Source organism: Ammodytes marinus, assembly GCF_949987685.1.
Source record: "Ammodytes marinus genome assembly, chromosome: 2".
NCBI lineage: Eukaryota > Metazoa > Chordata > Actinopteri > Uranoscopiformes > Ammodytidae > Ammodytes > Ammodytes marinus.
The window spans coordinates 14050267-14072649 of NC_137231.1; the positions used below are offsets into that span (position 1 = coordinate 14050267).

The following is a 22383-nucleotide window of genomic DNA, read 5'->3' on the forward strand; positions in this document are numbered from 1 at the left end:
AACAGCATCAATTCCCGGTTCCCTGCTATTAACTTCTACTGCCACAATGCCTATATTGTCATTAACCTCCCATTCCACCCCGTCATTAGACCCGCTTTAGTGGGGTGGGAAGCTGACGGAGGCAACGCGGTAAAAGAAGTACAGGGGAGTGAGAGAGAGAATGGCTGCAAAGGTTTTATTTGACAGTACAAGCACCCACTTAAACTTTAAGTCATGGCATATTGCTACTGGATAATCAACTTTAACAATAAGTAAATATTTGATTTAGAGTTTAGAGGGTGTGTCTTCTGTTTATGTCTTTTTACATCCTTATATACAGAACTGTTCATATAGATTCTGAAATGTTATCTGTATTTGAGGTCTGTAGGCAGTTTTGTAAAGAATCTGCCTGTCAGTGTGTGTGGAAAGTTTTATATAAGCTGATATTTTGTCTCAGAAACCGTGTCTTAGTCTCCTGCAATTTGCTTGCCCAGTGAAATCATCTCTCAACATCACCGGCAGGGAATTCACTGTTTATGTATACTAAGAAATGTTTTGACTGCCTTTTGTTTTACCCTATTTTCTCTTCCAAGGGCATTTAGTCCCCTCCTCCTCTCCCCCTCACTTATCCTTCCTGCCCTTCAGGTTAAAGAAAATATTTGACTGTGGATTTCATTATTGCGCTCGTAGAACAGATGCTGGGTTCTCTCAGAGTCAAAATGGGGACTTTGCCTTGTTACAAGAATTGTATTCTTTCATGTTATCCACAGTAAAACAATATTCCATTTATAGTACTTGTTAAACTACAAGATATCGCACAAACCCTATGTGCATGTGAGACTCAATGAAGTCCCAGTCACACATTATTAGAATCATTTTACCTGTTTACTTCACTGCAATTATTTAAGTGTCGACTGGGAGAAAACCTTATTCAGATTGTTATACTACTGAGTATGTTTGAGCCAGGAATTCCATACCTAATATTTAGATTGTTAGGATTGCATTGTGATTATATTTCTATCTATTCTACATCACTAAGAGCCATAGTGCACATATACAGTAAGTGCAGGAAAAATCAAAGTGGACAGCTGGCAACCATGTAAATAGATACAGCACAGGAGACGCATCATTTACATTTTTAGGCCAATTGTGAAGGCACAGCATCAAGAGTCTTGACAGTAGCCTTTCACAGTAGCCATTTGAGCCAGTTTGTTGAAAATGGTTTGCAATTTGTTAAAAAGTGCACAAAGAAACACAAGCACATAAAAATGAATTTATCCCTGATGCTTTCCCTCTGCTGTTGTGTTTCTATGTAGATGGCATACGTAGCTTACCTGATGTTGTTCAACTACATTGTCCTTGTCAAGATGGCCCTATGGCCCTCTCCTCAGGAGTGGATCGTCATCGCTTACATCTTCACCAATGGCATTGAGAAGATGAGAGAGGTACAACAGATCATAGCAGTGGCTACATACAATGTGCACTATGCATGCACAGCTATATTGAATACACAATAATCAATTATTTACCACCACACAGTGAACTGAAGACCCAAAGCTTGTCACCATACTATTGCCCACAGTGTAATACGATGTGTTCTATTTTCATGATCATTAAACAGCTCATAGTAAATAGTCAAAACTGTTGAGCGTTCATTGAAGGGGAAGAAAAACCAAACAAAACCAAGGGTAACAGGAAAGGTAGGTAAGAGATAGAGATAGTTAATGTATTATATGTTATGTGGCCATATGAGACTATCTCGTCCAGCCTCACTTTATGGCTGTGTTTGTACTGTCAGTGTATGAAATGCATTTATCATTATGTTACATAATTTTCAGCGGCACAACAATGCCTTAAGGCATCTGCTAGATGCCCTGGTAGCTGTACTCATACTGCCCTCTTATGGTGGCATGACATAATGCATTTCTATTTTTTGACTAATGTTTCAATTACTTTTGGTTCTCACCTCAATTTTTCTCCTCAATGTATGTGTTTATGAGCACATCCTCCCATGACTCCTGTTTGTGAGAATCCTCCTCTTTGTTTCCTTGCTCAACTCAATTCCTTCCAACCCTCTTCCAGATCCTGATGTCTGAGCCGGGGAAGTTGTTACAGAAGGTGAAGGTTTGGCTTCAGGAGTACTGGAACATCACAGACCTCATGGCCATCCTCATATTCTCCGTTGGCATGATTCTGCGTCTCCAGGAGCCACCGTTCATGAGCTATGGTCGGGTCATCTATTGCGTCAACATCATCTATTGGTATATTCGGCTGCTGGACATCTTTGGGGTCAACAAGTACCTTGGGCCCTATGTAATGATGATTGGCAAGATGGTGAGAGGAAGCAGGGGTGGTGAACTTGTGTGTGTGTGTGTGTGTGTGTGTGTGTGTGTGTGTGTGTCTGTCTTTCTTTTTTATCTACAGTATCTCTCGTATTTTCTTTGCCCATTTTGTAGAATGTATTTATGTCTGACTTGTTCTACTTTCTGACTTTATTCAGTATAATGTTTGCTGATGCTGATATAAGAGATTATTGAGCCCCATGATTATTAAGTGATCATTTGTATGTTCAGGCCACCTTAGTTCATGCTGCCTTACCTTAAAAATATATAGAGCAAGTGTTATCCCCTACTTCAGTGATCTAGTGCAGTTTAAATACTGACTTTCAGTTTCAATCCAGAAAAAAATAAATTGAAGTTTAAGTTTAAGGCACCAACCAGGACTCTGTGAGGGATGCTGATCCAAAAATGCAAATGTAGACCATCCTTCATAAAACCTTTTTGACTTAGGCTCTATCAGAGTAGCATGCTCCCCTACTCTTCTCGTTTTGCCTCATTACTGCTTTGCTCACGTTATCCATTCCTGAAACCACTCACCGCTTCCCCTCTCTCTCCTCCCATACCCCCCCACCCCCTCCCTGTCAGATGATCGACATGATGTATTTTGTGATCATCATGTTGGTGGTGCTGATGAGTTTTGGTGTGGCGCGTCAGGCCATCCTCCACCCTAATGAAGACCCGTCCTGGATGCTCGCTAGGAACATCTTCTTCATGCCTTACTGGATGATCTACGGAGAGGTGTTTGCTGACCAGATTGACCGTAAGTTCAGGGTCAAAGCTTCAGAGCTTTACATTTGTGTTAATTCAGGGGAGAGTAGCTCCTGTCTCTGAAAGAGAAATGCAAGTAATGTGACTGAATATGTATAAATCCCCGCAGAATTACATTTAATTTTTAGTCATTCCTCCACAGGTTAACATATCACGGCAAGATGTCCTTATTTGACAAATATGTATTAAAACAATGTACTGCAATACAAATTGCATTACATTATGTATTGGGAAACTTCTGACAAATGTTGTTTCTTACTATAAAATCTCTCAAGTCAATCAGCTTCAGGACATGAATTCTTACTGTCTGTTTGTCTTTATATTTGTTTTTCCTGCATTATTTGATACTTTGTAGACTAAGTGACCTTTGACTCAATAAATCGAACAGAATGAGTGAGGAAATGTCTTGAGAGTGAGAGTGCATTTGTGTGCTGTTCTGTTGTCTTTTTGTATGGTAGTATATCTGATGGTGTGCACAGAATGTGAGGAGTGGCCCAAAGAGAAGAGATCTGAAATAATGTTTTCGTTCTTTGTTTCAGATGTGCATAATAGGAAGTTACAGCACAAAAAACTCTGGCGGGTCGAAAATTACTTTCGCACTCGAGGAACCTGGCGTAGTAACGGTCTATCCCACATTTCCCAGTGCAGTCAAACTCCCAGTAAATCAATAAATATAGACCCTTAAAACTGTTCCTTCGTCACGTCACGTCACCTCACATTACCACCATGTCATGCCCACTCAGACCACTAGAGGCCACTTGCAACAAAATGTGCATGCGGCTCCACACGCTCTAAGGTTAAAGTTGCCCTCATATGTTTGGTGTCTTAGGTCAGCTACTGTATACAAACAGCATTTTCTTTAAATTATCGGAACGTTTTAAAGATAATTTAAAGTGTAGGTCCGAATTTTAAGGTCTGATTCAAATATTTGATTGATTAACTAGTAGCTTGACCTAAGTCTATATTTTGTAAGCAACTTCATCCTTACTAATTTTGACACTGGCTGGCAAAGTTCACTGTTACATGGCAGAAGCACTTTTCAAATGGGTTTTTGGTCAGTGGTCACATCAAGAGGTCACTATCAAAGTTTAAACGTTTGATATTCCCTTGATGTCTCTTTCACCCATTTTGTTCCTTGACTTCCAATTAGTTTCATTTGAGGAAGTGACCCTGCCATGTTTAACATAAACCATATCACCCTCACTTTATGCCGGCTAAGCTTCTCATAGGAGCAATTGCAACACTACAAAAATACAACCAATATAGCCAACATGTCACACATGTAAGAATGTACATTTACATATGAATACCACATCATACAGCAATAAAACACACAAACATACACACCAGAATATGTTTTATCTGCCACCTTTTGTCATCTGCAATCTGTTTTTTCACGTGGTTCAGTTGTCAGAGTTTTTAATCCAAATTTATTTAAGGTGACATTTTAAGAAATAGAAAAATTACTTCAGTTCTCTGTCCTTGGGCTGCATTGTGTGAAACAATTGAATATCAAGTAACGATGAGCATGACTAGAATGAATCTCGAAGGCAAACAAACCAACAACCAATCCTGAATGTTCCCAAGATAAGCCACAGCAACTGAACCATCACAGATGGAAAAAACTATGTACCCTAAATACACTTCCAATGATTCAAAGAATTCAACCATTGCTAAATGAAGCTATGGCACACATATTGACGATATATTTTAAACATCAACTGCATGTTTAAATATATTGCAAACACAAATTGTGATGAGACATGATGAATGCTTTTTTCTGTGTATGTTGTTTTCAGGTGCACATTTCTGAACATGAGCCCCTCCCATAAAAGTGTCCACTCGTTCCAGCCTCCTTTTCAAGAAGCATAAATACAAAATATGCTTCTTGTTTGTTTGCAGAATATGTATTTATGCATTTTTGTTTGGTATTTTTAGGTCTGCTTGTCTCTTTGTCCATTATTGCTGTCTTGAAATTTAGTGTTAAGTCTGTGCTTGATTGTTCTTTTGATTTGCTTAGGTATAATATAACGTTTTCTGTCTATGTCATGTGTCTGCATGTCTTTCTAATTTGTTGTGCATCTACTAATTTCTTCTAAGATATTCAGGATGGATTCCAGTGTCTGTCTGCAGACAGAGGTTGCCTTGTTTAACTTGTATCTTTATTTGTTTTGTGACGGTGTGCAGCCCCCTGTGGGCAAAACATCACTACAGAGGAAGGGAATGTAGTGTCCTTGCCTCCCTGTAAGACGGGTGCCTGGATTGTCCCAGCCATCATGGCCTGCTATCTGCTGGTGGCCAACATCCTGCTAGTAAACCTTCTGATAGCTGTGTTCAAGTACGTAAGCTCTCTAATCATTTGTACCTTTCCACTGCTCCCTTTACACAGGCCTCAGGCTGTGAAAGCACCATGGTGCTCAAGCATATTAGCACAATCATTTTAATATTTTTTCACACTTTAATATCTATTTTTCACAAAAACAATATCACTCATATTTTGCCGTTATTCATAGCAGTACTCATGTAATTCATACTCTTATGGACCAAGTAGACATAACTGTTACTGTCTATAAGACTTTTCTTGAAATACATCTAGGTACGTGTGTATGTACTGTATGTGGGGGGGGTGGGGAGAGAAAAGAGAAAATACCGTAGTATCTGTTTGTGCTGCTGTTAAGCATAACGGCTTGTAGCAAATTGTATTAACAGAATTGGGTGGTGCTCCTTCCACAGACATTATCATGCTAATGATCTGTAATAGTGCCTCTAATTAATCCATGTAGCAAGGTTGATCATCCCCTTCTCCACATGTATCAGGGTAATTACCAAAAAGTAGAGGGAAAAGAACAGTTAAAAGGAAGGTTTAATCACATTACACATTGAAGCAACCTGTTTTTGTGCTGTCTCCATACTGTGTATTGTGCCTAAACTTGGCTCTGCAGTGCAGCAGTATGCTTAGTGAAGGAAGTTCTGAAAACTGTATGCAATCTGAATTGCTTGTGATATTTGTTGTGTCACTGAGGACTTGATTTCTGTGATTGTCCTCATAGCAATACATTCTTCGAGGTGAAGTCCATCTCAAACCAGGTATGGAAGTTCCAGCGTTACCAGCTCATCATGACCTTCCACGAGCGCCCAGTCCTTCCTCCACCACTCATCATCTTCAGTCACATCACTATGGTCCTCAAGCATCTGTGTTGTCGCTGGCGCAAGCATGACGACGACGAGAGGGACTATGGCCTGAGTGAGTTGCAGATAAACGTTAACAAATCTGTAACTAAACTGAAGCTAGCGATGTTTAAGCAGTTATATAGTTGACATAATTAATCACTGTGGATTATTTTCCATACTTTTTTTTGTGTCACCACACAATTTTGGGGGATTTTAACTTTTGCTATTAACATACTGTCAGACAGATTAATATCACTTACTCAAACTCTCCCATCCGCAGAACTTTTCATTACAGAGGATGAATTGAAGAAAGTCCACGACTTTGAGGAGCAATGCATAGAAGAGTACTTCCGAGAGAAAGATGACCGATTCCACTCCTCTAACGATGAGAGGATCAGAGTCACTTCTGAAAGGTTGGACATAGCTACACAGAAAATGTGTAGAACGTCTGCATTCTACAAAAGGCTTTCAATCTATTTAAAATGTGTCCATACATAAGTCCAGTGCTCTGTCTACTAGGTAGAGGAAGGGCCAGAAATAAAAAATTATATATTTCCATTCCTTTCTTCTCTACCCTAACAGGGTGGAGAATATGGCAATGCGCCTGGAGGAGGTCAATGAAAGGGAACACTTCATGAAGGCCTCACTGCAGACTGTTGACATCCGTCTTTCTCAAATGGAGGAGCTGATTGGAAGAATAGCCGTTGCTCTGGAGCGTGTGACAGGTGTTGAGCGTGGGGAGGTCAGCAAAGTACGTTCCCGGACTTCATCTGACTGCACAGACTCGGCGTACATGCTGCGCCAGGGTGAGTGCCCAGAATCTGCCTACATCCTCCGTCAAAGCAGCTTTAACAGTACAGAAGGGAATGCCTACCGCCTGCAGGAGGCGCTGGATGGAACGGCTGAGGGCTCCATGTCCCCTCCCTCTCCCACTGGCATGGCCACACGGACAAGAAGTCGCTCATTTTATCATGGAGGCGGACGTGGTGGCGAACGTGCAACTGGAGCTGAACGAGCTGAGAGGTTCTTCAAAGAACGCTCCCTCAGTCTCCACCGAGCAAACAGCTCACAATCGGTGTCCTCATCCGCCGCCCCCAAGGAGTCTAAGCCCCTCCCCTTGGCAACGCTGTCGGTCTCCCAGCAGCACCGTCCATCATCGTGCATTGATATCTACGTCTCAACGTCTGAGGAGGTGGGGCCTGCCGAGGTCTTTCTGGAATCTCTGCGCGTGGTCCCACCGCTCCAGAGAGACTCCTCGCTGCAGTCTGATATCATAGAGACGGTGCTGCCGGGAGGCCGGGACTTCAGCAGCGCTGCCTCCAGCGGTATGGGCGACAGGCACTCGGAGGGTGGTGCAGGCAGCCAAGGGACGGCTGGTGCCATGTTTGACGACAGTGCAGCTGCCGATTTGTCATTGTGCTCAACCTATCTCTTACCAGACACCACTTATCACATACCTTCTTGGGACACGGAACCGTCCCCACCTCCCTCAGCAGGGCTGCTGGAGCGCTCCAAAAGCAGCCGCTACCTCTCTACAGCAGGCACTTCTTTCCTGGAGGAGCCTACTCTGGTCAAGTCCCACAGTCTCGTGTTCACACCGCGAGGGTGCTATGGTGGACTGGGGGCGGGAGTCCAGGTTAAAGCTACAGAGTACACCAGCATCACCGACTGCATCGATACACGCTGTGTCTCAGCTCCATACACTCCCGCAGAACACTCACACTCCCCGGGAGGATCTAGCTCATTCCCCTTTGATAAGCCGTCAGACATGGGCTCCTCTCACCCAGAAAGAGAGGCAGAGCTTAGCCACACAGAGTCTGATCCAGAGGACCCTGAAGACCTGATTCCGGCCCCTGACACACCTCGTCTGAGGGGCCTTAGCGGGGCCCCTCTCTGCTCCCCCTTCTCCAGGCTGGAGCGAGCAAACAGCTGCTCGTCAGACGACTCCCATCCTTCCCTCACGCTAGCCCCTCCGCAGCGGAAGAGCTTGTCAGTGAGTGAGAGGATGGAGAGGGGACCGGGTCTGGGGGCAGACAGGGGGCCTGGGCTGGGGGGCCGGGGGCTGGCAGGAACCAGAAACCCCTTCCTCAGGAGCAAGTCTGGGGCACGGCCTGAACCAGCCAAGACTGACAGCCTCTCCATGAGGAAGCTGGCCACTCCGTCAGCGTTCCGCAGCTTCGATAGACAAAACTACACGTGACAAGAACAGCGGTCAGCACACTCACACACTGATAGGACCAGGGAGGAAAAGTGAAAGAGCCCAGTGCAAGAGTGAAAGCAGGGTGAAGTAGCCCGTAGATACTGATCTGGACCAGATCTACAGTTTTTTCACTTACGTTGTAGGTTAGAAAAAGAGATAGAAGTTTATTTATAGTCAGTGCTGGAGGACAACTTTACCCTGGATCAGGAGTCAGGGGGAAAAGGATGGGAGCTCTAGAGGTCCTACTGTACACCTATCAAAGAGCTATGAATATAGTGTAGTTTGTACCTCCTTTTGTAGCTAAGTAACTCTCAATGAGGTGTTATGGCAATGGAAGGTGTCTTTGTAGTGTATGTCTTCCACCCACCACCTTTACGTCATGTAGACATATTTCACTGTGTTAGATCACATATCAATCAAGTTAGTCAGAGAAAGTAAACTGTTACTCCTTGCGGCATTATATGGTAGAGACGGCCAAGTCTGAGAGACAAAGAGAGGAGAAAGAAAGAGAATACAGCCACCTCATTCTGTCGTTTTGTGTCAGCATACTCTCAAAAAACTTTCGCTTTAAATACATTATCCTTTCTTCATTTATTCCTAACTCCAGTCTGTAAGACCCCAACACTATAGCACATAGAAAGAAGTGAACATTTCTGCCTCCTTCATAGAGGAATTCAGGAAGTGTTTGGAACCATCGGGAACTATTTCCCTTCTGAGCTGCACAGCCAATGATTGCTGTAACATGGCAACAACTTACCTCTGATAAACAAAATACACCTTTCAAATAATCAATTTTTTCAAAGAAATATCAAATTTGCCTTTCATGGTCTTTGGTTTGTTGCATCATTTATATGCATACTTATTTTCGCTTTTTTTTTATGGTTAAGCTAGAAAAAGAAAGCACTGTAAGATTAGGAACATACTCCGGTCAAAAGGTCAATACAGTGTCACATGTTGTTAGAACAGTAAACACTTTAATTAGCCATGTGACCTGAGGGAAAAGCTTAAAGATGATGAACATGAAGACCTTAGAGTTTAGCAGGTGACAGCAACCAGAGTTTTAGGACACTAGGGCAGCCCTCACTCAGCACATTGAAGTGTCAATCTACAACAGGAAAATGTAAGAAGGGAGGATTTGATCAAGCACATGTTGACATTCACGTGCATATTTACATGTCTACACACACTGTCAGTACCAACTAGAAAAATAAAACCTCTAGTTCAGAACAGTTCCCTCAGAGCTTTAAGTGCAATTGCAAAAAATGAGGACAAGAGGGCGCTCCGTGCCTATTTCAGTGAGTGAACTGATGTTAACCTTCCTTGTCTGCACCTGACACCAAAAAGCGTTGCTCTCCTGTGGCCCAGTTCCCCTCCTACAGGTTTTGGCAGTGGCATTATGTTGCAATAGTTTGACATCCACCTACACCTAATGGATCCGTCCTTCATCTATTCCATAACTACCATTCATTTGCCTTTCTGCTTCATTTAAAAAGGAAATTGTATTAAAAGCCAGCCACTGCAAAAAAAAAAACAAGACTTCAAAAGAAAGCAATTGCCCGATGACTAAGACCATTATTATATATTTTAAACCATATACAGGTCAAGAAGAGCTCCTAAAGAAAATAAATTGGAAAGTAATTTATGAATTTATTTATACAAAAGCTTGAAAGAAGCTATCAAGTATATGCATTCTAGCTGGAATATAAAAAGAAAAATTAAGTGACCTGTAGGAGGAAGCATGGGGTTATTATTTCTGAAAGATGAAAGCCAGATCAGTGTTTGAAACATTTCTCATTTTTATATTTTGATGGGAAAAGTCTGGGTGGGGGAGGAGCTTTGTAAATATAAGAAATGTGAAATGAATAGAATTATTAATGATTTTTTATGTTTGTTTTATATTTCCTCCTTATTACCATTCAGTTTAATCATGTTGAATTTATTTTGAGATTGGTTCTATTTATTGACATTTTCTTGCTCATTATCGATAATTACAGTACATGCCTGTTTGAATTGCATACAAATCAATATTTATATCTTATCTGATATTTTTGTCGAATTTTAAGTATTTTCTAATTAAGATTTAAAATTTAATAAAAGATGACCATCGACATGCACTAAATGCTGATGTATTATATTATTTATTAAATATAGAACTGTCTGATAAACTGTACATTTGAATCATATTTAAAGAATTTAAAGTAGTTTTTTGTATGTTTTATCAAGCAGATTATGAGAATTTTCTAATATTGACATGGCAATGCAAAGTTGCCAATATACCAAACTTAGGGTGCCTTTTGGGCATGGATGGAGTATGTGGGGACTGGAGTGATACAGAAATCTGTGAAATTTCTCCTTTTTTTGTTTTTTTCCTGAATTATAGAGTCCACATATCTGAGATTGTTTTCTATGTGTGGCTCTTACACACACTGACAGACCATTGTCGTTCTCTTGAAACACATTTGATGTACATAGTGGGGGGTATGTTGTTAATAGTAGACTGTATACTTGCTTTTATAGGCATTCATTTGAATCCACCAAAATCCTATAGAGAAAAATAGTTTCATAGCTTGAAGGAATGATCTATTTGCACATGAAACTGAGACATAAGGATGGGGATATAGCATCACAATAGGGGGATGCTGCTGATGCCGTAACTATGTATTGCTTGAATTTGTATAATTTGACTTATCTCTATGTTACAGTCCAATCTGTTTGATGCTCCAAACTGTTTGTACGCCTTCTCACCCTGACCCCAATACTAAACCCTAACAGGGGTTTCCTCTAATTTAGTAAAGCACCTCTTCAAACTTGGGGGAGATTTGTCAAAAAGTGTATTGTCAAAATTGAAGGAATAGAGGCTGAGACTGACTTTTCTTCTAGACTGGAGAGTATGTGTTACGCTTCAAAACACTGGATTCTAATAATATCCATAGTGAAACTCAATAGCATATTTTCCTTAACTGTTGTTGTGCTCTCATCTTGCAAACTCCTTGCCCCCAGTTAATGATGCAGTTTGTCTGTCAAATATTTGAAGCCTGAAGCCCAACTGAACAAAACACTGATGACATCGTCAGGTTTATTTTTCTCAGACTGTGCTCCTTCCAGAAATACAAAAAAACATTATACAGCTGTCTTCATGCGCTGAATCCTACTCTCAAGGTAAACTGACTTTCATCTGTTACTTATTACAACACCAACAGCAATTGCATTATGTACACAACACATGCTCAGTTACGTTGTACCATATGACAGATCAAGGAGTAACACACTTAAATACCTATAAAACAAATCTGGTAGCACACTGACACAGGCAAATGATCAGATAAGCAATTCCCTCAACAAATATGTTAACGGACCCCAAGTCAATGCTCAGGGACAACGTTACCTCAGTGATGCAAGATAGTACGTTTATGGTGGAAAGACAGACAGAAATACAAAAGAAATGGAGTGATTTGAGGTTGTCTTTAGCAGAAGGCTTTTAATATGATCACTGTGCTTTTTGAGTCTAACCTAGAGTCTTCAGGGATCGGGGGAAATCTAAATATTTTGTGTTGAATGTATTTAGAAAAGGCAATAGAATGTGATTGAATGCCTTCATACCTGGTCGACTGACTTTGTTCACCCACAGGAGTTCCAAACAACAAGCTTAATGCTAGAGAGGGCTTTGGTCATGCAAAGTTGACCCCCAAACACTAAACCAAACCAAACGTTGCCAAACCAAATGAACCAAGTTGAGTCACGCTCTTGTGACCTGTTGTCTTCTCAGCTGTGGCAGAAAGGGTTAACCAAGCAAAGGTTGCACAGCTCAGGTTTGAATGGCTAAGAATGAAAACAGATGGCTGTGTCAGACTGAAAGCGCAGGCTCTCCTATTCCTAATCAAAATATAATGTATTTAATTTCTTCATCCCTAGTAACATGATATAGCATACATGTCCATGGCACTTCAAAACTTGTGTGAACATGATGCTATAAATGGCTGTTGTGGGAGCTATTGATAGGACGTCTGCATACGTGTGTGAGTATGTGTGTGTCTGGGATAACATTTACTGCGTGTGAAGCCCAGAAATGTAGACAACACCAATAACCAGTTGGCACGCCAACACATCATAACCCAACAGAATCTCAATGTACAGTATTTTTTAAATATTTTCCTACACTGTATCTTACAGTTTTGTGTAATATGATATGCATATGATGATAACCAATAGATCTGCTTCTCTCATTTGACCATCTGTTACTCGTAAGCTGAAGAGAGTTCCACCCATGTTTTTCTGCAATAATTACCTATGTTCCACTTTTAAAACTCAAAGGGACTAAACTTCCTGATGGTCACACTTTTTTTTTAAATGTCCTTCAAATGCATGCAGTTCTTCCACTCAGAGTGTACAGAGATGACCTGTAAAGATGACTGATAGAAAGAGTATAATATGAAATCAAAGTAGTGAGTATTTGGATGCAAATACAAATCTGTATTCTTCAATGTGAATAGGATCATGTCTGGCATGCATTGTTAAATAAAAAATGAAATAGATTGGTTCTCATTGTCTCGCCTGTTTTCACTTAACCAAAGAGATGAGCGTGTATAGTGCAGGTTATGATAATGAGAGACAAAAACAAGCAGAGAGGTGTTTCTCTGATGCACAAGCTGACACAGAGGAAGAGCTAAAGAGAAAGACTCATTATGTTGCTTACAGCCCATTGCACAAGACAATCAGGAACATCTACATTTCACTGAGTCCCTTTATGGGCTTTAAACTGGGGCTGAGAGCTGTCCACCTTGTTGCTGTTGAACTTATTAACATCAAAAGCACACAGTGTGTATAAAACATTAATTAATTAGGCACAACACACAAGTTGTTCTGCAGTTAAAGCAGGACTTTAGCCTCCCCCTGGATGGTGAGATGAGTGGGTCAGGGGCTGCTTGCCTGTTTAGCTACCATTTTTAAGACTTATCCATTGCACAAGACAATCAGGAACATCTACATTTCACTGAGTCCCTTTATGGGCTTTAAACTGGGGCTGAGAGCTGTCCACCTTGTTGCTGTTGAACTTATTAACATCAAAAGCACACAGTGTGTATAAAACATTAATTAATTAGGCACAACACACAAGTTGTTCTGCAGTTAAAGCAGGACTTTAGCCTCCCCCTGGATGGTGAGATGAGTGGGTCAGGGGCTGCTTGCCTGTTTAGCTACCATTTTTAAGACTTATCCTGTGGCACAGTCTTGATTTGGTACCACAAGAGAAAAACTATGATAAGTGTGCTTATGTATAATTTATATATGCACAATTGTTCAAGACGAGTTCTGCTTTTACTACTATATCCCCTGGAGATGATCGTATATTCACATGTCATATTTTACAACAAGTATCTTTCTCGCATTTCCTTTTGCTTCATGGTAGATATACCTCTGGTCGTTGGCTCTCGCTTGCTGGGTTTTAAAGTCTGATAAACAACCTGTAAAAGCCTGAGGTGCATCAGTTTGCTGAATTCCCACTTTGTGCAGGCTTACATAAGGTCTACTACCATTTCTGCTGCATTATTATGTTTTCTCTGCAGCTGCTAATTTAAAACTCTTAATTTGCTTAATGTGTATGTATATATGCAAATGAATTGTATTACTTTTGCAGATCATGTGTATACTGTGTATCTTTAAAGTGACCAGTAAATACAGCTGTCAGATATATAAAGGGGCGGCAGCTATTTACTCCGCACGCGGAAGGAACATTCTGTCCTGGGACTTCTCACGTGCACTCTTTACTTCTCCCCTGCACAGCTCAGACAGGCGCGCGCCCGCGAGCTCGATAACAAGTTCATCTTTTTACACAATCGCCATACCACGTCACCAAAACTACATGACCCAGATTTGCCTTGCACTCTTGAACTACAGTGAGAAGGTGAACAGGGGGCAGCCACAGCAGGAGCAGCAGAGGCACCTCCTCCTCTTTTCAAAGAAATGTTTACTTCTCTGCTGAAGGAGGAGCTGCTGGAGGGCGGCAGCAGGCTTCGCGCGTCCGGCCAAGACACTCAGTTCAACATGAGCTTTTCCTGGAAACATTGGGACTGTGCCACGGACGGACTCGAGCAAAGTGGAGGCGGAGTTCCAGCACGGGGTGATCCAGGATCAAGGGGAGTGATGTCCCTGCAGTGTTTGGGCTTGCACCGCATCTGTTGTGCTCAAACAGGAACGTTGTGTTATTAGCAGATAGTATATGGTTATTAGTTACTCCTACATTCTCCCTGAACCTTTCCCCTCTCGTGTAGCCTTCATATTGTTTCTCATATCGTGAGAGCGCTGGACATATAAATGGTGGGATCACGAGGAATTAGTTGTTAGGCAGTGAGTCATTGCTGCAGTGCAGACAGACAGGATTTAGCTCTTGACGTGTGTGAAATGTTGCTACATTGTGTCATCATCCCTACAGTTAAACATATATACAATGCCCTCCATGGCCAAATCAACATACAGTGGGCTACATCATGCATGCTGTTGCATACATAGATGTGGACTTATTGGGCTCGGGTCATGTGCTACTACTGCAGGAAAATACCACTGTGTATTGGCACCATGACATTGTCTGAGTCAGTCTATTCTCATGTAAACAACCCCATGGAAGAGCCTGTATTCGAACAACAGCATTCTGTCTACAGCACAGTTCATTCCAGTTAAAAAGTTTCCAGAGGCAACATTGCTCAACCCCAGCACCCCCACAGTTAAGAGGGATTTTCTTGGAACTTCACTCATGAATGCACCACAGACACTGCACTGCAAGTACTTTCATTGTATGGTTACACTTGCAATTGCATTCATACGAGATTATCTATATGGGGCCATTTGCCATACAAGACTATACATTATGAGTACACATTTGCTTTTTGTAACCATGTTGAATGGAAATCATGGTTAGGGTTAAGGCTTCACAATGTTGTCTGGTTTAAGTAAAGTAATGCTCTATTGATAAACATCACAGGCTGCCGAGAGAGGCAGGATATAACCATCATGCTATTTGTTGATCCTCACATCAGACTCCACTATAAAAACCTTGAGAAAGAACATAGAAGTTCATTGGAGACACAGCTGCAGCCTTGTCAAAACAACATTTCTAATTAAATGAGAGCAAATACTGGCTAGGACTGGTAGGATTAAGGAAAACATTATGCTTGGGTGGCTCATACTGTACAAAATACAAAGAGATGAGTCATTGTAGAACTCCTCATTCCTGTGTTCCTTTCAGCTCCACTCAAACTGTAGGAAAATAGAAATCATATTCTTGAAGATATTTTAACGTGTCACTATATAGTCACAAATAGAAGAATAACTTTTATTTTCTCTTCTTGTTTCACAGCCATCCACATATTTAAATCCTATGAAATGTACATACCTGTAACTGTATTAGCGCTAGCGGACACAGCGTTGTCATAACTATGTCATGCACTGAACTAAACTGTCCTTATGCACGGCGGTCAAGTGAGTTTGAAGCACCACTAAAAAGTTCAAGAGGGGCCCTGAGGACAGCGGGGGACTGTGCTAATTTAGGATCAGAGCACAGTTGTGAAACAGGGACACAAAGTAAAAACTGTCGGCAGCTAAAGCTTTATGGTCCACAGTTGCTGAGTTCATTTCTAAGAAAACAAAAAACAGATGTACTGTATGTGGTAGTGCCATGCCCTATATTCTAATATTGTTGGATGGCACTATACAGCTGCTATGTGGATGTTACCCCAGCATGATCTGTCTGATACTGTACTGAATTAGTTGGCTACTCAACTTTCATCACACATATTGTGTTGCAAATAGGCCGGATACAATCACCTTACCTTAGTAACTTCGCAACATAGTAGCCTATTGAAATAACCACTTATAACAAACCTGAAAACGATGTGATGACAAAAAGATGAGGTTTCACATGACTCTTAGAATTAAATGGAAAATAACAATTAACTGCCTAAAAACGTATATGGACAGATGACCTTACACAGCTGCTGCTTTAAGTACAAAAAGGATATATGGACAGGCTGGTGTTAATAACTGCTGCATTATTGCATTGCTCTGGCCTAAAGGTGAAGTGCTGCATGGTTTGACCTTCACTGATTTATAACGACAGGACCAATAGGTTTGAGCTATAGGCGGGACATATAGCAACATCATTGTTCTTGCTCACTATTAATCTGGCTTTCGTGCAGATCAGCGTGACCTTGTCTCCCCTCCCATATGGCAGTGAAACGGTTCTACTTGTTAATAAATATATAATAAATTGGCTTTCACAGAAAAGAGCCTTCTCCAGCAGAGGCAACAGCGTGGGCCCAGAGGCGTGCCATGGTGAGTTCACGTACCCATGTTGTGATGTTGCATTTGAATGGATCTTCGTAGATTTGTGTTAGGTTTGGTATGCAACGGTCACATGGACAGTGTGACAGGAATGTCAGTAATAAAAACATATAGCCTACGTTGAGTTTTTATGGGATAAATAGGTTGAAATATAGCCAACTTATTTATTTAAGTAAGTAGTTATATATTAACCTATTTATTTAAGTGAGAGGGCTACTACCATTGCCCTCTCACTTATTCAGGGCGGTTGTAGCATTAAAATAGACAAATAATAAAATAAATCTAAATAAAAAATAAAGTCCACCGTTTTTTGATCATGAAATCAACACTTACCATTTATTTACTAATTAATTAAGGAGAAACTCGAGAGTTCGCTCTTATCTTGTAATTATAATTAATATACAGACTGCATTTATATTAGTAGGCTTACACACACAAACACACACAATTGTATTTGTATAAAGGCCTATATAAAGCCTAGGCCTATATATAAACACACACAATTCTTCTTTTCCTTTTAAATGACTTCCTGACTTTCAAAAATCGATTTTGGACAGTAGGCTACCCACATGCTATTTCCTCCCTCAACGTATGTACCTGAAGGCAGCATGGATCTTGTCCTACCCTTTACACACATCCCTGCCTGTGATTAGTCCAGTCTACCGTCACTCACTCCTTCGAATAGTCAATTCCAAAAACAGAGTCATGTTTCCCCCGAGCCAATCACAGCCCTGTGTTCTGATGACACCGTGGGATTCCGCGAAATTGTTTCTTGGACTTGAGAGATGTGGTGCACGGATTTAAAGTAGAACAAGTTGACGCATGTGTAGGGTGCGCACAGAAAGGCAGAATAAAGGCAGACACAATAGAACAGTCAGTAAAAGCCGTGTTTTAGCATTCGTCGCAGTTAGATAAGTGTGATCTATTGGGAGAAGGAGAGAGGAGGCGCGAGGAGCGATTCAAATTGCTATCTTTACTGCGGGGGAGTTTATTTCTCCACTCTGCAACCTCAACAAGAAAAGTCAGCCTTCGGGGAATAGGCACATAGGAGACAACACGTGTGGATGGTTCACCACATGTTCCCCGGGGGTTCTGCGGTCTGATTACTTTGTTGTATCCGTTTTGTGGGATTGTTTTTGAACACACAGATACATCCCTCAGATACATTGTTTCCTTTTTCTGCATCCGGATCTACTGTAGGCTAGTGATGTCGGAGATGGATCTCTCTGTAGACTGTGTCCCCGGCCGACCGCTGGGTCGCACAGAGGACATGCTGAAAGAAAACCAGGAGAACAGGACTTTACTGATGGTGGCGATGATTTTATTGGACTTGAACAAATGCAGCCCCAACGCCATCAGCGCAGGAGGCAGCTTATGTCTCGGGGACAGCGAGGGCGGCGGCGCGCAGGACAAGGTGGAGCGGGGGAGTTGCCGGTTGAACACCGGGGACAGCCGGGGCTCCGTGGAACCCAAACTGTCCCGAAACAAGAGAGCGGCGGTTGCGAGACCGGAGTCTCCAGAGAAGAGACACTGCTGTCCTTTCCCCGGTTGTGGGAAAATGTACGGCAAATCGTCCCACCTAAAAGCCCACCTAAGGGTCCATACCGGTAAGTGGAGGCACTGCTGATGCAGGCTTGGGACACATGCCATGGGCTCGATTCTGTTGACGACAGCAAAACCGCTCTGCGTCACTCGTAATTTTTAGGAGGTCAAGTATGAGTAGGCCTCGGAAAATATGAGTAATTGTAGGCCTGCAGTCTGCTAACGCGCAAGACCAGCGTGAGCAAACAACTTACATGATAATGTCATCATAAAGTCGTGATTTCATCCCTAAATATTCTGTTTTATTTTATATAGCCTACTAGGCCTACAGTGCATGTTATGCATTTATTGTGTGATATAAGTGTGTAAAGTGAGAGAGCGCATGTTACGGGACGGCAGCAAATGAATAATAGATCATAAGAAAGGTAGTCCCGTGAATTTGTCCCTGCGGGGGGGTGTGACCGGCCAGCCCATAGCGGGTCAAAAGAGGTTGCCTAGGAGGTGAAGAGAGGGGGTGGGGACTATTTTAATGTGCTGTTGGCACGCATCCATAATTCGATCTGGGAGTAACACCTTCGTGAATGAGAGTAATGCCAGAGAGAACCAGATTTCATTAATTAAGTAAGTTTTCACATAAGCCTACGAGAAATGTTCCTTGGTAGGCCTATATTGGTGCACACAATAAACGTGGATAAGAAAGTTCTGCAAAGTATGCACTAATACTACTAATAATACATTATAATCACAATAATGAATAGCCTAATATAGTGCAACGATCTGTAAAATGAAAAAGTGTGCTGGTGATGATCAAAGTTATTAAGGACAGGTTAATATATTGCAGCATACACGTGTGTCATTATATCAGCAAGTGTGTCGTGCATGTCGATATCTTGGACGATTGATTCACATGCAAGTCACTGCGACACCGTTGTCCCCATAGACATTATAAAGGATAATGTCCTTTATAATGTCTATGGTTGTCCCCACATGTTCCTGTCCGGGAGATAACCATAACCCTATTTCCTCATACGTCACTCTCTTCCTCTCCGCTTGCGTCAGGGTTGTAAACAAGGGCACACCGGGGCATGTGGTTCAGTGGAGCACGTGTTATTTTTTTCCTTTTTTATTTGTTCTATGGGCTCCCTTATCATGACTCACCATTTCTAAATCAATGTGTTCTCTTGTGGTTCCTAGAAATCTAGCTGTTGATGCAGGCCTTCCCAAATTTGTATTAGTTGCCACAAACAAAAAAAACAAAAACAGGGTATTTTTGTGGAAGTGTGTACTCTGTAGGCTACTTTCTCCCCCTACTCCATCCAAGAATTAAAACTGTGATTTAAAATGGTGATGTGAATTAGGATTACTTTAGAGAAAAGGATATAGATTAGGTTTATGAACATTGATAAAGGTCAAATTTACCCTATAGTTCAGCCCTAGGGAGAGAGAAAACACGCTTAACACTGATTTATCACCTTTTAACATTTGAACTGATGATGTCAATCAGAAACAAAAAAAATAATAACTTCTTTCAAAATTATTATAGGATTAGAGGTCAACAAAACAATTTTTTTTTTAAATTTTCACAAAACGAAATAATTTTATTTGCTTATGTAACACATACAACATATCAGACATGAAACATTTATTTATTAGGTGTAATAATTAAAAATGCTCTATGATAATTTTTTGTATTATGTCACCTTCATCATCGCAAAGGGAAGGCATACATTTTTAATACCTTTATACATATTGGGTTTTAAAATAAATAATAAATATTAAAATGAAATAAATAAATTATTTATTTTTATTTATTGTTTGTATGCAAGGCAGATAGGTCCCCAAACAATAAATAATAAAAGCCAATGTAAACTTAACACAGGGATGCAGGCAGTCAAAGGAAAGTCCTCAAAAGTATAGTAAAACAAAACATGTATGTGTTTGTTTACTCAGGTGAGCGCCCATTCGAGTGTACCTGGACAGACTGTGGCAAGAAGTTCTCTAGGTCAGACGAGCTGACGCGTCACTTCCGCACACACACGGGTGAGAAGCGATTCAACTGTCCGATGTGTGACAAGTGCTTCATGAGGAGTGACCACCTTACCAAACACGCCAGGCGACACGCAGGCTTCCATCCCAGCATGCTCCAGGGCTCCAGTGCGGCCAAGAGGCGCCGCTGCTCCTTGTCCCTGTCCTCCTCTGACTCCGGAGACCAAAGCCCTGCTGGGGTTTGAGACATGCTCGAAAACTGTACATATTTAAATTTTATACTAAAAGGTACATGCCGTAGTACAGTAGACATAAAGGCATGCACAAACTTTAGACACACCCGCATGTGGGGTGTGCTCAGTGACACGAATCCCGTCAAGTCAGACAACACTACCAGTCACAGCACTATTTAAAAAGTCTTTTCTATGCATGTTGCAACAGTGTGCAACAGCAAACAGAAACAATGATTTGAACCTGGATGTAATCAAACTAGAGCTTCACCCTCTTAGTCACAGAGGTGATGGTATTTATTATGGGTAATTCAGGGTTTGTCAGAAAGGTTCTTGTCGCCATTTGTAATTATATAACTTTGTGTTGTGATTTTTATTTTATTTTTACTTTTACCCCGGGTAGTATATGCCATTCAAGAGGCATTCATGTACATATATAGTTTTCCTAAACACTACATACAGTATGTTGAATTTACATCTCATACTTTGTTTGCCATAGTATAATAAGTCATTGTTTTGTTGCACACGTCACATACACTCATGCCTGTACAGTTACTCTCCAGTCCAGGACAAGGTGAATGTACAGCATAGCAGTATTATCATGTAAATAAATGAAACCGACTTCCTTTAGGATGAATGATAAACATACTATAGCGAAGTGTTATCAGAGAGTAATAAGACAAAGCTATGCTATAGAGAATGACAGAGCTTGGATATTTAATTTCATATATTTGCTTATGGACTTAGTAAATCAGGTATACTGTGAGCTTGTAGGTTTAGTCTGTACAATCCTGTGTTGAAACATAAATGTTGCCACATCACAATACACCAGGCAATAAGTGCATGGAAACACCTTTACCATAAGACCGTAATACATAAGAAAAACTACAAAAGAAGTCAACCGTTGTGTTGCTTTTTCTGGCTTGAATTGTGACGAAAAAACACAAGAAGGCAAAGCCTACAATGAAAGGGAAGTTGAATACTTTTTTCACTTGCAATTACAACACTTTTCAGTGTGAAGACTATAATGATTCATGTAAACTGTTAACAAGGGGGTCTGTGCCTTTTGTAGAAGAGAGGTATTTCTACATTTTCAGCTTTTGAAAATACAACTTTTATGAACTTCATCATATTCTTTGTGTTGATATTTGATCATCCTTTCAATATCAATGACTGTCTCTTTTGCCAACAGTGCCAGTTACTGTACATCGAAACTAACCTTTGTTTACTCTGTATCTGGACTGCATTTTATCAGGGAATAATCACATACTATCTCTATGGGAATAATGTGATGAACAGTCATTTCAGTCAATATTACACCCCCTGGTGGTGACTTGAAAGCACAACATTTGACAACAGAATGTCATAAATCTTTTTTTATATTTCATTCTCCGTCCTGAAATTTTAAAGGCACACTGTTGATGAGTTTGTTTGTTGATCGATTACATCTTGTAGCATGATGATATGTTTTTGTGTATTACAATGTATTTTTTTTAATTGTCTGGTAATCTTTTATATTATTACTAATGGGACAAGAGGTCCTATTTGTCCACTACAGGAGCCAGAAACATTGTTGATGTCATTAGTTGTTTTTTATACTTGCCACATAATGCATTCAAACTTCCAGACTGTAACTTAACCCTGTAGGAAATACGCTAAATATATTTGTAAAAGTAAAATGCCGTTTTTCTTTTCTGGGATTATGACAACTGTGATTAGATGTTGGTGCCTTTCAGGTTGAAGCCCTTACTTCTGATGCTACTGTACTGTAATCAGGGGGTGTCAATCCAGACCCCATGTTATCGCAATATACATAGCTGTGTAATAATGACTGCTC

General features: G+C 41.0%; 2 protein-coding genes across 13 annotated transcripts in view; both read left to right on the top strand.

Moving 5' to 3' along the window:
- trpm3 (transient receptor potential cation channel, subfamily M, member 3) overlaps positions 1-8457 on the top strand; it is a gene marked incomplete at both ends in the record, with an annotated part of 142316 nt that extends 133859 nt beyond the window's left edge. For 8 of the 12 annotated variants that reach the window (XM_080051481.1, XM_080051483.1, XM_080051484.1 and 5 more), the window contains 7 exons: positions 1296-1424; positions 2062-2313; positions 2904-3078; positions 5274-5424; positions 6137-6330; positions 6538-6670; positions 6840-8457. In XM_080051481.1, the coding sequence (XP_079907607.1) occupies positions 1296-1424; positions 2062-2313; positions 2904-3078; positions 5274-5424; positions 6137-6330; positions 6538-6670; positions 6840-8457 (2652 nt within the window). Of the gene's footprint in view, positions 1-1295; positions 1425-2061; positions 2314-2903; positions 3079-3625; positions 3746-5273; positions 5425-6136; positions 6331-6537; positions 6671-6839 lie in introns of all 12 variants that reach the window. The other 4 variants (XM_080051476.1, XM_080051480.1, XM_080051479.1 and 1 more) reach the window with 2 other exon arrangements.
- A 9148-nt stretch (positions 8458-17605) lies between these two features.
- On the top strand, positions 17606-22383 carry klf9 (Kruppel like factor 9). The gene is made up of 2 exons (XM_080041162.1): positions 17606-18395; positions 20281-22383. The coding sequence occupies exons 1-2, from the start codon at positions 17996-17998 to the stop codon at positions 20559-20561; spliced, it is 681 nt and encodes a 226-aa protein (XP_079897288.1). The 5' UTR covers positions 17606-17995; the 3' UTR covers positions 20562-22383.

Excerpts from the sequence above, each read along its gene's own strand:
- klf9 (XM_080041162.1), top strand. The coding sequence starts at position 17,996 with ATGTCGGAGATGGATCTCTCTGTAGACTGTGTCCCCGGCCGACCGCTG. Across the intron at positions 18,396-20,280 it reads CCACCTAAGGGTCCATACCG|GTGAGCGCCCATTCGAGTGT; the intron begins GTAAGTGGAGGC and ends TTGTTTACTCAG.